Source organism: Lepidochelys kempii, chromosome 5 (genome assembly GCF_965140285.1).
Source record: "Lepidochelys kempii isolate rLepKem1 chromosome 5, rLepKem1.hap1, whole genome shotgun sequence".
Classification (NCBI taxonomy): Eukaryota; Metazoa; Chordata; order Testudines; family Cheloniidae; genus Lepidochelys; species Lepidochelys kempii.
This window is the reverse complement of record NC_136384.1, coordinates 31,603,023-31,618,343: the sequence shown is the minus strand read 5'-3', so window position 1 is coordinate 31,618,343 and position 15,321 is coordinate 31,603,023. Positions and strand designations below refer to the sequence as shown.

At 39.6% G+C, this 15,321-nt stretch overlaps 1 protein-coding gene across 3 annotated transcripts in view; it reads left to right on the top strand.

Annotated features, from left to right (window-relative positions):
* HCN1 (hyperpolarization activated cyclic nucleotide gated potassium channel 1) overlaps positions 1-14,986 on the top strand; it is a 316,103-nt gene extending 301,117 nt beyond the window's left edge. For 2 of the 3 annotated variants that reach the window (XM_073343906.2, XM_073343905.2), the window contains 2 exons: positions 9,094-9,258; positions 11,433-14,986. In XM_073343906.2, the coding sequence (XP_073200007.1) occupies positions 9,094-9,258; positions 11,433-12,241 (974 nt within the window). In that variant the 3' untranslated portion in view covers positions 12,242-14,986. Of the gene's footprint in view, positions 1-9,093; positions 9,259-9,744; positions 9,841-11,432 lie in introns of all 3 variants that reach the window. The other variant, XM_073343907.2, reaches the window with a different exon arrangement.
* The last annotated feature ends 335 nt before the right edge of the window (positions 14,987-15,321 follow it).

Below are 15,321 nucleotides of genomic sequence, written 5' to 3'. Positions count from 1 at the left end.
ACGTCTATGATACTGCACCTCCTTTTCTGACTGGGAGTCAGCATAAACAGAAAAATCAGTTCTCATCCCCATGCAATCTCTGGACTTCATCACAGCCACCTTTAATTCTGTCACTGAAAGAACATACCCAGGACAGGTTCCAGCCCATGAAAAATATAGCTCAGATTACAAACAACGCTCAAATACCAGTCCATTTCTCTTAGGTCATTCTCTTAGGTCATATGGCCTCATGCACCTAGGCCATCCTGTTTGCAAGGCTCCAACTGCATTGCCTTCAAATGTGGCTTCAGTCAGTATACTTTCAAAATCGCCATTACATGAACCTCATTATAATAACCAAGGTAGTGTATTTCTTGCTATGATGGACAAATACTTGCCTGGTATGTGTGGGCATCCCCTTTATCCCTTGTTCTCTGGAAAGAACCATTATTACAAACGTGAAGGGATCCCCAGGGTACAAACTGGAACTGTGGGACCTCTGTGCCCCTTCACCCTCCAGCTTGGGCTGTCTCTCACAATGCTATGCCAGTGACAAATAGCAAACACCTCCAGGCACTGTATCATACTAAATTGTATGAATGCTCTCTAAGCCACTCATGAATCATACAGAAAGAGGCCCTAGCTAATCATCCCAGCCCTGTACCGCAGCACTATACCGTTTTACACTGCTCAAGACTCCCTTGGATAATACAAGCTCATTAATTAGTTAGCCACTCTGACAAAGAGTAGTGGCTCTTGTTAACCTCATTTGAAATTCCCCAAGCACATCAACCAAAGCCACACTGTTTTAGGTAAAATATAAAACAGTTTTATCAACTACAGAAAGATAGATTTTAAGTGATTATAAGTAGCAGGCGTAGAAATAAAAATTGGTTACAAAAGAAATAAAAATAGAAATTCTAACTTTAACAGACTAAGCAAGATTTGACTCAAAGAGTTATTCTCGCCCTAATAGATGTTACAAGCAGCTCACAGTCCTTAATACATGGGCTGTATTCCCTTTCAGCTTGGAATCAATCTCCCCAGTTCAAAGTCTTTGTTTTCCAGATGATTTTCCAGATGTTGAGATGGGGGAGGAGCGAGCTCCAGTGATTATGTCACTGTCCTTTTTTATACTTTATTTCAGCTGCTAAAAAGATCCTTGCTGTGATGTGGGTTAGGCCACCTTCATTGCGTACATGCGCTCTCTGTGGAGTCTCTGGGATGGCCACTGGGAGAGTGGATTCTCCTTAATGGTCCATAAACACATGTCTGGTTGATCCTGATGTAAATCTGTCTTACTGGGTGCTCCTTTGTTGCCACTGAAAGGCTGTCTGTAGATGTTTCCCAACCTCACAACATATGTCAGTAACCCACATAGCAAAACTTCGTAACTTCAGATTCAATGGTAACACACATAATTCAACAGGATATTAATGTTCAACAAATCAAGACTTATTAGATGATACCTCATCATAATCATATAACAGTGGTGAACATGGGGGTTCCAGTTTGCTATTCTGAGGTACAGAGTGTTACAACAAACGCATCCCTATTAAGTTGGGGAGCCCACATGAAAAGCCAAATAGCACTTGGACACCTTGAGAGTCCAGGATGCATATCAATATACTGGAGTTGCAACACTCTGGAAGGCATGCAAGACCTCTCTTCCATTCATCCATATTCACCATGTCCTTGTAATGTAAGACAATGTTATGACTGTCTTCTGCATCAACAAGCAGGAAGGAACAAGATCCATCTCCCTGTGTGCAGAAGTGGTCAGCTTGTGGAACTGGCGCATGAGCAATTGAATCACCCTCTCAGCAGCCTCCCTTCCAGGGAAGCAAAATATGCAGATGCCCCTAACAGATATTTGCAAAAGAAAAGGAGTACTTGTGGCACCTTAGAGACGAACCAATTTATTTGAGCATAAGCTTTTTTGAGCTACAGCTCACTTCATCCGATGAAGTGAGCTGTAGCTCACGAAAGCTTATGCTCAAATAAATTGGTTCGTCTCTAAGGCGCAACAAGTACTCCTTTTCTTTTAGCGAATACAGACTAACACGGCTGCTACTCTGAAACCTAACAGATATTTTGCAGTCAACCACAAGTAGGAGCTCTATGACTTGGCATCCTGCAATACTTTCACCCTATGGGGAACCCCAACTCGGGATCTGTTCACCTCTCAAGAAAACAGGAAATGCCTCACATATTGCTCCAGAGGCGCCCTAGGTCACCACTCACAGGGTGACACTCTGCTTCTTCCTTGGTCAGATCAGTTCAACAGTACCTTCCCTTCACTACTGCTCCTGCCACGGGTTCTACACAAAATCCAGCAGGACAGAGTCATCCTGATGGCCCACTTCTGGTCCAGGCAGTTTTGGTTTCCCAACCTCCTATTCATGTCACCTCGCCCACCTATCTTCCTCCCAGTGTTTCCCAAACTCCTGACTCAGTGGAATGGCAAGATCAAGCACCCTGATCCACATTCACTCCACCTCAGGGATTGGTATTTGGATGGGCATCCATCTTAGAATGTTCATGCTCCACAACCATGTGAGACAACCTTGCTAATAGTAGAAAGGACTCTGCTAAAAGATGTTACATATCTAAATGGAGGCATTTTTCTTCTTGAGCACATCAAAGAGGCATTCTCCCAGAAACTGCAGATATACCTCTCATCTAGGACTATATCCTCTCTTTGAAGACATCAGGATTGTCCATCAACTCCTTCTGAGTCTGCTTGGCAGCAAGTAGTGCATACCATCCCCTTCTGAGAACTACTCAGTCTTTGCACATCCACTGACAATAGATTTTGCAAAAGGACTAATCAGAACCTTTCCACCTATTCAGAAGCCTACTCCCCAGAGGTACTTTAACCTTGTTCTCTTGGTACTCACAAGGCCCTCCCTTTGAATCTTTAGCATCTTGCTCCATGTCTCTCCTTTCCATGAAGATCACTTTCCTTGTAGCCATCACCTCAGCTAGAAGGGTTGGTTGACAAGCATGAAGCAATGATGGCAGATCCTCCTTACGCTATATTCCATAAGAACAAGGTTTCTTTGCTTCTACATCTCAAATTCACCCCTAAAGTATTTTCAGAATTTCACCTTAACCAATCAATTCACTTACCATGCTCTTCCCAAAACTGTACACAGTTTTCTGCAGAGAAATTAAGACTCCATTCCTTCAGTGTTCAGCGGGCCTTTGTATTTTACCTGAAAAGAACAAAACCAATCAGGATTTCCCCAAGACTATTTGTTGCTGTAGCAGAAAGAATTAGGGGGCACGCCATCTCCACCTAGAGCAGTAGGTACAATATACCATGCCATGCCACCCTTACATAAATTAATAATTGTAACAGTGATGTTTTCACTTATTTTGCTAATTTAAAATGCTCTTGGTAGACATATGCCTGGGTTGAAATGAAAGGTACTGTATCAATTTGAATCATATTGCTGTCATATAACAAATACTAAACCTTATGTTTTTTTAGATGTACAGGTAGTATGTATAGTGTGTGGATGCAGCCCATATAACACATAGAGAGCTGTGTATGCAGCCCACAATCGTAAATAGGTTAAGAACCACTGACCTAGAGAATCTCCAAATGGATCTCTGGCTGCATTCTACTCTGCTATCAGCTGTTGAACCCCCCACTCCCTTCAATGGGGAAAGAGCTCATTCCACCAGAACACAAACTACAACAATGGCATCATTTAAGGATGTTCCCCTCCTTGAGATCTGTAAGACAGCCACATGGGACTCCGTTCACCAGTTTGCAAAACATGTCCCAGTGTGGGACTCCTCTGCTGATGCCTCCTTTGGGATGGCAGTTCTCAGCCCTTCCGTCTACATCCTCACGCCCTCCTCCTTAGGTACTGCTTTTGAGTCACCCACAGTGGGGTACAATAGGGACATCACTCAAAGAAGAAAAGGAAGTTACTGACCTGAAACTGGAGGGTCTTTGAGATGTTTAGTTTCAATCTGTAGTCTACTATCCTCTTTCTTTCCCCTCTGCTTCAGCTCTATCTAATTTGTGGTAGAGAAGGAACTGTAGAGGCGGTCAGTCCACTCTTTTTTTTTGTTCCCTTGGATGGAGACACAAGGTGAGCCAGGGTGCGTGCACAGACCACCAGACATTGCTTTCAAATTATCCGGCTCTGGGCACATAGTGCACATGCATAAACCACAGTGGGACCATACATCTCAAAGAACCTTCAGTTACAGGTCAGTAACTTACCCTTTTAGCCACTGCTAGCTAGCACTGGCTATTTTTAGGAGTCAGTTTGCCCCTTACTCTCTTATTATTTTTCTACTCTCTGCTCCTTGCAAAGGTCTTCCCTGTGCTAATCCAGACTACTAAGAAGTCATTTAATATGGGCCAACTCATTTATTTCATCCCTATTTAATTTTTCTTAGCTGTATCATTTGGGCATCTAGACGTGCCTGTCCAGAAAGTCTGTTGCATTTATGCATTATTTCAGGAAATTCTGCTTGCAGACCTAGATTTGTAATTCCACATATTTTCCACTTAGTTTTACATGGTGGAGATATAGATGTTCTTTTGTTTGTACAGGCTTCTTTGGAAATGTATATTGTGTAGAAGTCTGAAAATAGACATACTTATTTAAATACTGACATGTAGGAAGATAACTGATGAGCACAACTCATTTAGCCTCTTACTGGGATTGTTGTTCTTATGTTTTAATATTACAGATAGTCAATATTAATGCCCATAATCCTCAAAACATTTTTATCTGAAAATTGTTATTACTACATATGTTGCTTTGACTTTTTAAAAGGTACGTGTGCATTGTAATTGATCCACTTTCCGTATACTTTTGAGTTGTATGGTGCCATCTGTGAAGCAGTCTCATGATAGCGAAGTACAAGTCGTGATTTTCCCATATAATTAAATTGCTGAGTTAATCACAGTTATGTAAAAGATGGGCTATAAAAATAAACTGATGCCTGTAGCATTGTTTAGTGCTTTCAAAAGCCATTTCTCATTAGGACTGTGATTAGCATTTGTTTTGTAATGTTCCAGGGAACAATTGTCCAAACAGATTGTGTTTTTAGTAAAATAAACCTACATAAGAGTTGAATTACAGATTCATTGCAGTCTATCACCTAAAATCATTAATTGGAACTGAAGAAATAGTTAAGCTTGAGGAGGAAAAATAAAAGTGTTTGACACTTTCACAGTGTCAAAAGGATGGCAATGTACCATGCCAGCCACAGATGAGAATATGAGTGTGTAGTGGGTCACAGCTTCTTTCCTTTTATAATAAAGGACACCTCTGCTTCTTTGCGCTATTTACAGATATTTTCTCCACTATTGTTTACATTTGATAGCCTTTTTAAACTAGTTCAGTATCAAGAAGTGTCTTAACTATTAGGCACTGGACATGGTGCATATTTGCTATTATATTTGACACCTATGAGACAGATTTAAAATACAACATTGTGGGTTTCATTCCTGTATCCTCGACATAAAATATATTGATCCATTTGCGTGAAATAGTGCAGGTCTTTCAAAAGCAGCATGGTGGTTGACGGGCAACTTAAAATGCTTTGTGTTCTAGTCCTTTTCCTTGTGCAAAGTCGAAGTACAATGAGATTTCATATTTTATCTGTTTCATTATGTCCAAGAGCTTTTTCTGGAGTAATAGTTGACAAGAGAGAACTTATTCAAATGTAAAAATAAAAAATAAAATGAATTACAAAATTGTCATGACTAGGTTGCAACTGGTACTTGATGATGTAGTGAAATGAAATCCTTACACCTGAGCAACATAGTGTATTTATAATCGCTATTAGAATTTGAACATATCAGGAGATGTTGCTAGAAATGCCCTTCACAACTCCAGAGATGTACACATTAATTTCAGAATAATGTTGTAGTTTGAGTTTTGGAATGAAAAAGTTCAGCTTCATTGAAGCACTGGAATGGGTTACCTAGGGATGTGGTGGAATTTCCTTCCTTAGAGGTTTTTAAGGTCAGGCTTGAAAAAGCCCTGGCTGGGATGATTTAGTTGGGGATTGGTCCTGCTTTGAGCGGGGGTTGGACTAGATGACCTCCTGTGGTCCCTTCCAACCCTGATATTCTATGATTTGAAAATATGGAGCCCTCTCTGATATTTTCTTAGGGGCTCTTTCTCCTCCATCCTGGTATTTCCTGATATTCCAAGGTATTTCTCAATCCTTACCTAAACCACTGATTCTTTTACCATTATTATCTATCACTTGAAGACTTGAGATCAGAATTGAAGGTCTTTTTTAAAAGATATGCTCTAGCTCAACCAGAAATTATGGGCATGATGTAGGAATAAGTGTCACCTTTGCTGCTCACCCATCTGCCATTTACGTGCTCCCCCTCTCACTGTCTTCTCCCTGCTTTGCCCATTCACCCCTGCATCCCTGCTGCTCCTCCATATCCCGTCATGCTCCCAGTGCTGTGTGGAGAAGCAGCCCCTTATTGGAGCACTTAGCTCACCAACAGCCTGGATGGCAGGCTCCTTTCTTCCCCCCACTGCCTCTGGCTGGGTCAGCGACCCAGGAAAGCCCAAGACCCTCCGGCCTGGGGTGCTGGCCAGGAGGAGCCGAGCCCTGCGTCTGCTAAAGCCCCGCACTGCATTGGCACAGGGTAGCCTCTCCACCCCTCAGCTAAGCTCTGGAGTGGGGGGGAAGCAATTTCCAGCCTGTTCACCCCCTGAACCTGCAGGATCCACAGTAACCCCCTGGGCAGAAGCTTAGCACCCTATTCCCCCCCCACCCCTCGCCCGCTCTGGGTCCTGCCCCCAGGGAGCATGGGGCTGCTTTGACCCCTAGGCACCCTCCCCTGCTGAGCCACCTCTCTGGCTAGGTTTGCTGAAGCCCCTGGAGTCAGGTTCACTGTGCCCCGGTGCACAATGCATCCTTAGAGTTTAACCCCTTCCTGGCCTCGCTGTAGCCAGGGGACAGGAGGTGGCTGGATTAGGTCCATGGCCAGCAGCAGCCTGGAGGTGTTAGCTGCAGTTTGACACAGTGTGAGCAGAAAGGGAAAAGCTGCTTCCAGATACAGGGGATGGAGGCAGGGGGAAGAGATGAGCTCTGCAAAGACAGGTCATCCCTCGCACCCTACCCCCCAGTGACTGGAAGCAGCTCCCGTCCCTGCTCTCCCACAAAGTGCCGAAAGGCTGCTGCTGGCCACATTCTGGTGTGAACCCTGGCAGAAATCTGGGGAGGGGGGACATGTGCCCCAATTCCCCATGTGTTGCCTCAGGAAGAGGCGGCACTAGGTATCAGGAGAGGCAGGTCCATCCCAGGGGCCCAGCCCAGTATGGAGGGTGGAGAGCGCTGGGCAGGGAGGGGAGGCTCAGTTAGCCATTCCCCCCTGTGTGTGAGAGAGGTGTATGGGTGTGTTTCACCTCTGTCTGTGTGTGTGTGTCACCCCTCCCTGTGTGAACCCTAAAGTCTTAAAGATAAGGTAAATAAAAAGAATCCAACTATGCAGTATTTCTTTTTAACAGGGGCTCAGTCAACTTGATATATTAATTTGACTTGTTTGTACTGCATAGTTCTGATTGATTGCTGTCAAACTCTCTTGAATACGAGTAGTTTTACCAGGTGTCCAGTATTCAGCATTGGGAAATATGGTCACCCTACCCAATGTGCTTTGTTCATCCATTTGTTCATCTATTTGTAATTTAGTTTTAGCATTTGTTATGATACTATAGCTGGGCAGGAAACAGTTTTCCCATAATGTGAGTGTTTTGAGATTTCAAATTTTTTTCTTGTCCTGAAATAGGACACAGTAAAAACCTTGACATTTTTTGCGAACCAGAAATCCCTGAACAAGTCAGAAGAGCTCAGCTGAAATGTTTCATTTTGATAATTTTTAAATGTTTTGTTTCACTTTCAATCTTTTTATTTTACATTTCTTTACTGTAAATTTATTTAAATTTTGAAACAAAAAGACGTTTTGACCCAAAAAGCAGAACTTTTTGTTTCAAAAAAAATTTAAACCAGGAAATTTGTCCACGCTGACCCTTTCCCACGAATACTTCCGGTTTAGACTTTCTGGCAAAAAATTCCTGATTAGCGCTATATAATATGTAGTAGTTAATGTTCTGTGGCATTACACATTATGTAATACAAAACTTCACTAACACATCTTCATTGAGCAATGGGAAAAGATTGGGGCAAGCAAATGATGGGCTGTGAATATTAGCAAATTACAAATTAACAATATTCTACTATAGTGTCAATTTAAAGCATTAACGTATGTGAGAGTAATATCTATACTCATGTGTGTACTGGACACGTTTGGTGACTTCAATGGGGAGCCTTGCCTGAGCTGGGCCCTGTTATGTTCTTGCACAGGTATGGTGTCTGAAGGTAACTTTGGCCCTTATCAAACAACTGCATGCATGTGGATTCAGGGGTCTACCCATGTGGAGCCAGTTGTAGGTCTGAGGCTTTTATTATCCAGTATGAATCTACTATCACAGATGCTTTAGATGTACAATATAGCCTTAAGAGGGAAAGTAGTAAAATGTTAATTAATATCCCAAATGTTTCCCTATGTTAATATTAGAAAGTTGTATCTCTTATAACTGTTATTAATATTATGTATTATAACATTATAATTTATTGTTATATTAATATTATTTTAATTATAAGCATTAAAATTGTGTTAGCAAACTTGTTGAAATATTGACCCAGTCCCTCCACTCACCTGAATATGCCTACTGAAATCAACAGAACTACTTGGATGAGTCAGATCCGCAAAATAAGTTTGAAACTGGATAGATTATTTCAGGCATCTTAAGAAGAATCATTTAAAAGTTTAACTAATTGTTATGTGTATGTATTTAGAAAAAATAAGCCGAAACCATAGCCTTTAAACCAAATTGATTTCCTTCAGTTTATTGAAGAGAACCAGACTCTTTCAGAATTACCCCTGGAATCTTGATGTGCAGCGGCAGCGAAATCGGTGCTGTGTACAGAATTATTATTTGTTAGCACTAAATCCCTTTCTAGCTGTGAAGTTTCACATGGTTCACTGACTTTTTCATTTCCTGTGTGTGTGTGTGTGTGTGTGTGTGTGTGTTGTTTCCCTTTCCCCAGAGATTTGCCTTTTGACTAAGGGCCGCCGCACTGCCAGTGTCAGAGCCGATACATACTGCCGTCTCTATTCCCTCTCCGTGGACAATTTCAACGAGGTTCTGGAGGAGTACCCCATGATGAGGAGGGCCTTTGAAACGGTGGCCATTGACAGACTAGACAGAATAGGTATTGTTTTTTTTTATATTTGACTTTATTCTTAAAATATTAATTTTTTTCTGAGTGGAAATCTAATATTCCAAAATTAAACCCTTTTTTAAAAAATTACCTTACTTTTCCACTGCAGGAAATGTTCTGTTGACTTATGAATAAGAAATGTGGTAAGACAAGAAGTTCTGCAAGGTTATTTTTAAATACGAAAAAAGATTTTATTTTAGTCTGGGGTTTATTTTCTATACCTTAAGTATCAAGATTATTATTTATTAATCATGCATAGTGCTGTTAATGTGCACCACATTGTTCAGTGATTTAGGTTAGTGAAAAATAGATAATATTTCCCTGCCCCATATAGTTTATAGTCAAAGAAACCAATGCTGAGAGGAGCTGAGTGCTTTCAACACCCACAGAAGCCAATGGGAGTTGAAGCCACTCTGTGCTTTGCTTGAAGCCCTCATTTACCTCACAAGCTGGTTGCTATGGATTTGATTTCCAAAGGTGCTGAGCATCTGCAACTTGAATTGAAATCGCTGGAATCTGCTGATGTTCAGAAAATCAGGTCTAAGATGTCCAAGTGAAAGACAAAGTGATGAGGTAGAGTCTCCACCACTTGAAATCTTTAAATCAAGATTGGGTTTGTTTCTCAAAGTTATGCTCTAGTTCAGCTAGTGATTGTGGGCTTAATACAGAAGTTATTTGACCTTTGTTATGCAGGAGGTCAGACTAGATCATCACAGTGGTTCTTTCTCACTTTAAAATCTGTAACTCCTGCAAGATGCTGGACACCTTGAACTCCCACAAGTACCTTCCAGGATCAGACCCTAACAGAACAGACAGACAGAATTTTCACTCAGTAGGGTTGGCATTAGAGTTTAAACACTTCACCAAAGTGGTTTAGTTTTAGCAGTTTCTTCAAGTTGCGATTGTAGGGAGCTTGAAGTATGTTAGTCATAGGGGCACAAGAAGGTGTACACAGCTTAAAATATTTACTATGAAAAACAGGCAAAGAATTCAATATTTATAACAGACCTTTGCTAACATTTATTTAGCAAATACATTTAAAAATATTTGTGCAAACATTTTGCAGACATAAAAAAGGAGATTAGCTTTTGAGAATGTGGTGCACTGAGTTAGTAAATCAAGATGCTGCAAGCTCTTTCGTTCTGGGATCATATCTTTGATTATGTCCTTGCACAGAACTATGCATGTGGTCAGTGCTTAACAAATAATAAATATTATTAATGGTAGCATTTAATAGAGTTTCTATTAATAGGAAATCTTCAGATGACAAAAATAGTACAAATTCTCATATAAAAAATAAGATCAATTTAGTTGGAATTGTTATTCCTGTATGTCTGATTCAATTGATACACTGAGAAATACTGCCTGCCTGTACCTTCACAGATGGGCAAAACACTAGTCAAACCATAACTTGTGAGAGATCCCAGGTATTTAATTTACAGTGATTATTACACAACCAGGTACCACATAAGCAATGAGTCATATTAGGTCACAGATATTTAGAGATTACTTCTCTGAGTCTGGTAGTCACTAGTTACAAATGTCTAATAATTAGTTCCAAGAAATGTGCTAAATAGCAGATATATTTATAACTTATGTAACAGTTTAGTATTCAGGAAATTAGGACAGCTTGATAAAGAGAGAGATTAATTTTTTACACTTAGTCTAGTCGCTTTTCCCACCCCCTGTTGTTCAGTAAATTGTCATGGTTACGTGTTGAAAATAATTTTAATAATAATGGTGCATTATAAGTAAAGAGGTACCATGCTGATGCAGAAAGTTCACATCTCTCTCAGTGTACGGTGTTGTTAAGGCAGGCAGTTTAGCTACAGAGCATGTGGGGTGTGTAGCAGAGTCAGCTGGTCTGGGTTGTGTGTGCAGTATGAGAGCTACTGCAGAAGTACCCCAAGAGTGGTTCAGCACTGCTCCACAGCTAGGAAAGAAGAATTCTTTCATCCCTCACCCCCTAGGAAGATCATTACAGCACTACTACGTAGGCTGTCTGACACCCAGAACTTGAGCTGTACTGCATGACTGACAATGGACTTTGTGTTTTATCACGGTCTTAATACACCTTGCATGCACTCACACTGTGAGTGTGAGAATCTGTTACTGGGCACCAGACCTGCTAACCCATCTGCTCTTGTACCTCTTTCTTTCTAAAGGAAAGAAGAATTCGCTTCTCCTGCAGAAGTTCCAGAAAGATCTCAATACTGGAGTTTTCAACAATCAGGAGAATGAGATCTTGAAGCAGATAGTAAAACATGACAGAGAGATGGTGCAGGCTATTGTCCCAGTTAGTCTACAGCAAATGCCAGCACTGAATTCTAGCTCTTCAACCACGGCATCATCATCGCGAATCAGGACACAGTCTCCTCCTGTGTATACTGTGACCAGCCTATCTCATGGAAACTTGCATTCTCCAACACCAAGCACGCAGGTGCCCCAGCAAGCTGTCGTTCTCTCTCCTTGCTCTTATACTACTGCAGTCTGTAGTCCGCCAGTTCAGAGCCCTCTGGCAGGTCGAACTTTTCAGTATGCATCCCCAACTTCTTCACAGTTGTCACTGATGCAGCAGCAGCAGACACCTAGTTCATCACAGAAAAATGAAGTTCACAAGAGTACACAAGCCCTTCACAACACTAACCTGACAAGAGAGGTGAGGCCTCTCTCTGCCTCACAGCCTTCTTTGCCCCATGAGATTTCCACTTTCGTTTCTAGACCTCATCCAACAGTGGGAGAGTCTCTCGCCTCAATTCCACAACCTGTCTCTAGTATCCAAGGTCCAGGTATGCAGGTTGGGAGCAGAGGCACTGTCCCTCAGAGAGTTGCTCTCTTCCGTCAGATGTCTTCAGGAGCAATTCCTCCTAACCGAGGGGCCCCGCCGCCAACAGCTGTTCTACAAAGGGATTCTTCCACAGTCTTAAACACAGACCAAGAAGGAGACAAACCGCGATTTGCTTCAAACTTATGATCCTTGTTAACTGTGAAAAGCAGAGACATTGTAATGAACTGAAAACATCCCAGAAACTATTTTAGCCTATTTCCTGATAGACCCTGGCAGCCTACTATGAAACAAAATATTTTAGACAGCTCTGCCCTTCATAACGAATACAACGTATAGATCCAAAAAGGCATTTAAAAGACTTGGTTAGAATTTGTCTTTTTTCATTAAAGGAGCCTAGATTTTGTTGTAATATTATTTGTTTTTAATGTGTGTTACTTTAAAATTAATCTAGCATATTTCTCTACTTCTGAAGAGATGTCCTATTTCAATGGCGGGGGGAAAGGGAGGGGGGACAAAAATAACCCAATGATAATACACTTTATATGTTAAATGACCGTATTATTTATTCCAGGAAATAAACTTAAAAAAAACACCCCTCAAACTAGCTAGGAAATAGCACCTATTGAATAATAACTTTTAACTTTCATTAATTGCATTTCTGTATAAAAATTGTAAATCATTTATCATGGAAAATCAATCATAATCTCCCATTTTATTGGTCCAAATTTCATTTTAGTGCTTTCCATTGACAATTAGATTGAAGAAGAAATATACTCCAGCCGTATGCAGTAGAAGAACTAGCATTACCATTGCTCTGGATAATTGTAATCTCAAAACATGTAAATCATTCTGTGATTTCAGAAAACTGGGTGGACTTCTATCTTCATATTGCAGAAGACTTTGATGAAAACTATAAATATTGTCATTGTAAAAAACTTTTTAGACCCAAACAAAAATAGCTGCTGTGTGGTGTATCATTGCAAGGTCTTTGTTTAGAAATTTAGTTTCAGCTCTTCACTTCATAACTTTACAGTTTTAAAATTTATTAAATTTAAGAGCAACACAACTGTTAAATTGTAATGCAATGGCAATATTACTTTTACATGCACTGTTTTTATGCAAAATTGTACGCTTGATCCTGCAAAGTGCTTGTACTTCACCAATGCCATCACTTTTCTTCCTTTCCCTAAACAGCATCTGAAAATAGTCCATGCATGCTTTTGTAAAAAAACAAAAAACCACAAAAATATAGGTTCGGTCAGCCCTTGTAGGAAAAGGCTTACAGTAACTTTTTGGCTTTAGAAAATGATAAGCATTCATTAATTGTGTCTACCTTAAAATTTCCTATAATGCTGACTCTGAATCTCTGTTTTAAGGCTAGAAGTGAGGTTTTTCATTTAAAGGATTATTCGTAAACCACAGCTTAATTTAGACTTTCAGGTGCTTTCTGTGTCTTCACTGTAGTTTTGTAGTTGACTGTGGTGTTAATTTAAAAGAAATAAATAGAATATAGCATCAAGTCTGTCTGGGATTGCACGATTTGGTCTGTGTATATCGTAATTAAATGGATAGTATATCCTATGGCATGTAGTGTCAAACATAGCCCATAGATATGAAGTTTATTTTTTTAAAGTCTTTAAAAATAGAAGGGAAAGGGTGACAGAAAGCAGGGTTAAAGCATACTGTTTTGTGAACATTTTCTTTCGTTTGCTCAGATCTTCACATTATCTTGTGATTCGACAGCATCTCCACAAAAGAAGTTCTTTAATAATCATTTGTGCCTGACGTGTCACAGTAAAATAGAAATTGAAACGGAATATGTCATAATTCAACTATTATTGATAAAACAGCATTATGAACTATAATACAAAACATATATCATATTTCTTAAGAAAAAGCAAGCCAACCATGTGAAAGGAATGAATTCAGAGGAGGAGTTTTTGCCATTAATGCTGGCCTTAATGATCAGAGGTAGAATTAAATAACATCACAAACTACGTATTGCAGTACATTCAGATATACATGAGAGCCAAGTAAATGGTCTAAGGCTAACAGAGCTTGAACCCATGCTGCCTGTTACGCCTTTTTACTTAACTGGGTACATCAAGCTGAAAAAAAATAAAACTTTTTACAATTTTTGCCAACTCCCACTCACCAGTACAAATCAATGTAATTATCCCATTAACATGCTGCTGACATTATTAATTGGAGTGGTCAGGAATAGTGTACAAGGAAGCAATTGTTAAAAATGTTTGAAGCATTATGGATACGCTGCAAGACCATTTATTTATCAGTACAATGTCCCTTATTTTATTTTAATACTTATAATGAATTAGATCCAATTTATTAAGATCATATTCTGATCCTTGACACTATTTAAGGTTTACATTTAATAGGTATAATGGGGTTAGTAGTGAAATATTTTTATATATATATATATAATTTTATTTTAAGCACTATGAAGAAACATTAATTCATGTGGTCTTTCAGTGAAACCATAAAAAAATCTTTTTAATGACTTTGTAATCGAGTGGACAAAATCTAGGATTTGTATGTTAATTCAATAAAAATGGTACAGGGTATACAATTATATACATTATATATATATATGTATGAATGTATATATACTTAGGTTAAGAAACAAATGACTCACATTCCTGTAATATAAATGTTCATTGCTAGTTCCAGAATTGACCTATTTTCTCTGTACATAAATAAGCCCATATGTATGGAATCTCACATCTGTACAGGATGAAGTGTATTAATGAAAAGGTTGGATCTTACTGCTGCTGGGAAGACAATAGTTTAACTGATTCTTTCAATGACTGTATGATCAGGGACGAGTTAGATTTTTTTCTTTTGTCTTTGCTCAAAGCCATAAATATATATAAAAAGATTATTAATAAATTGAACAAAATATATAAAAATGAATATTTGATCTGATCTGATATGTTTATAACCAAGCATGTCTTGTTTTATCATAAAGTGCAGATTGTCTGCCATTTTTCCTTTTCATAACTTCCAAATTAATATACAGCTGATATTAGAAAAACATGAGTGATTATAGAGAAAAGGTGGGTGAGGTAATATCTTTTATTGGACCAACTTCTGCTCATAAAAGAGACCAGCTTTATAGCTTACACAGAGCAAAAGCTTGTCACTTTCACTGATAGAAGTTGGTCTAATAAAAGATATTACCTCACCCACCTTGTTTCTCTTTTATCCTGGGACCAACACGGCTACAACAACCCTGCAAACAATGAGTA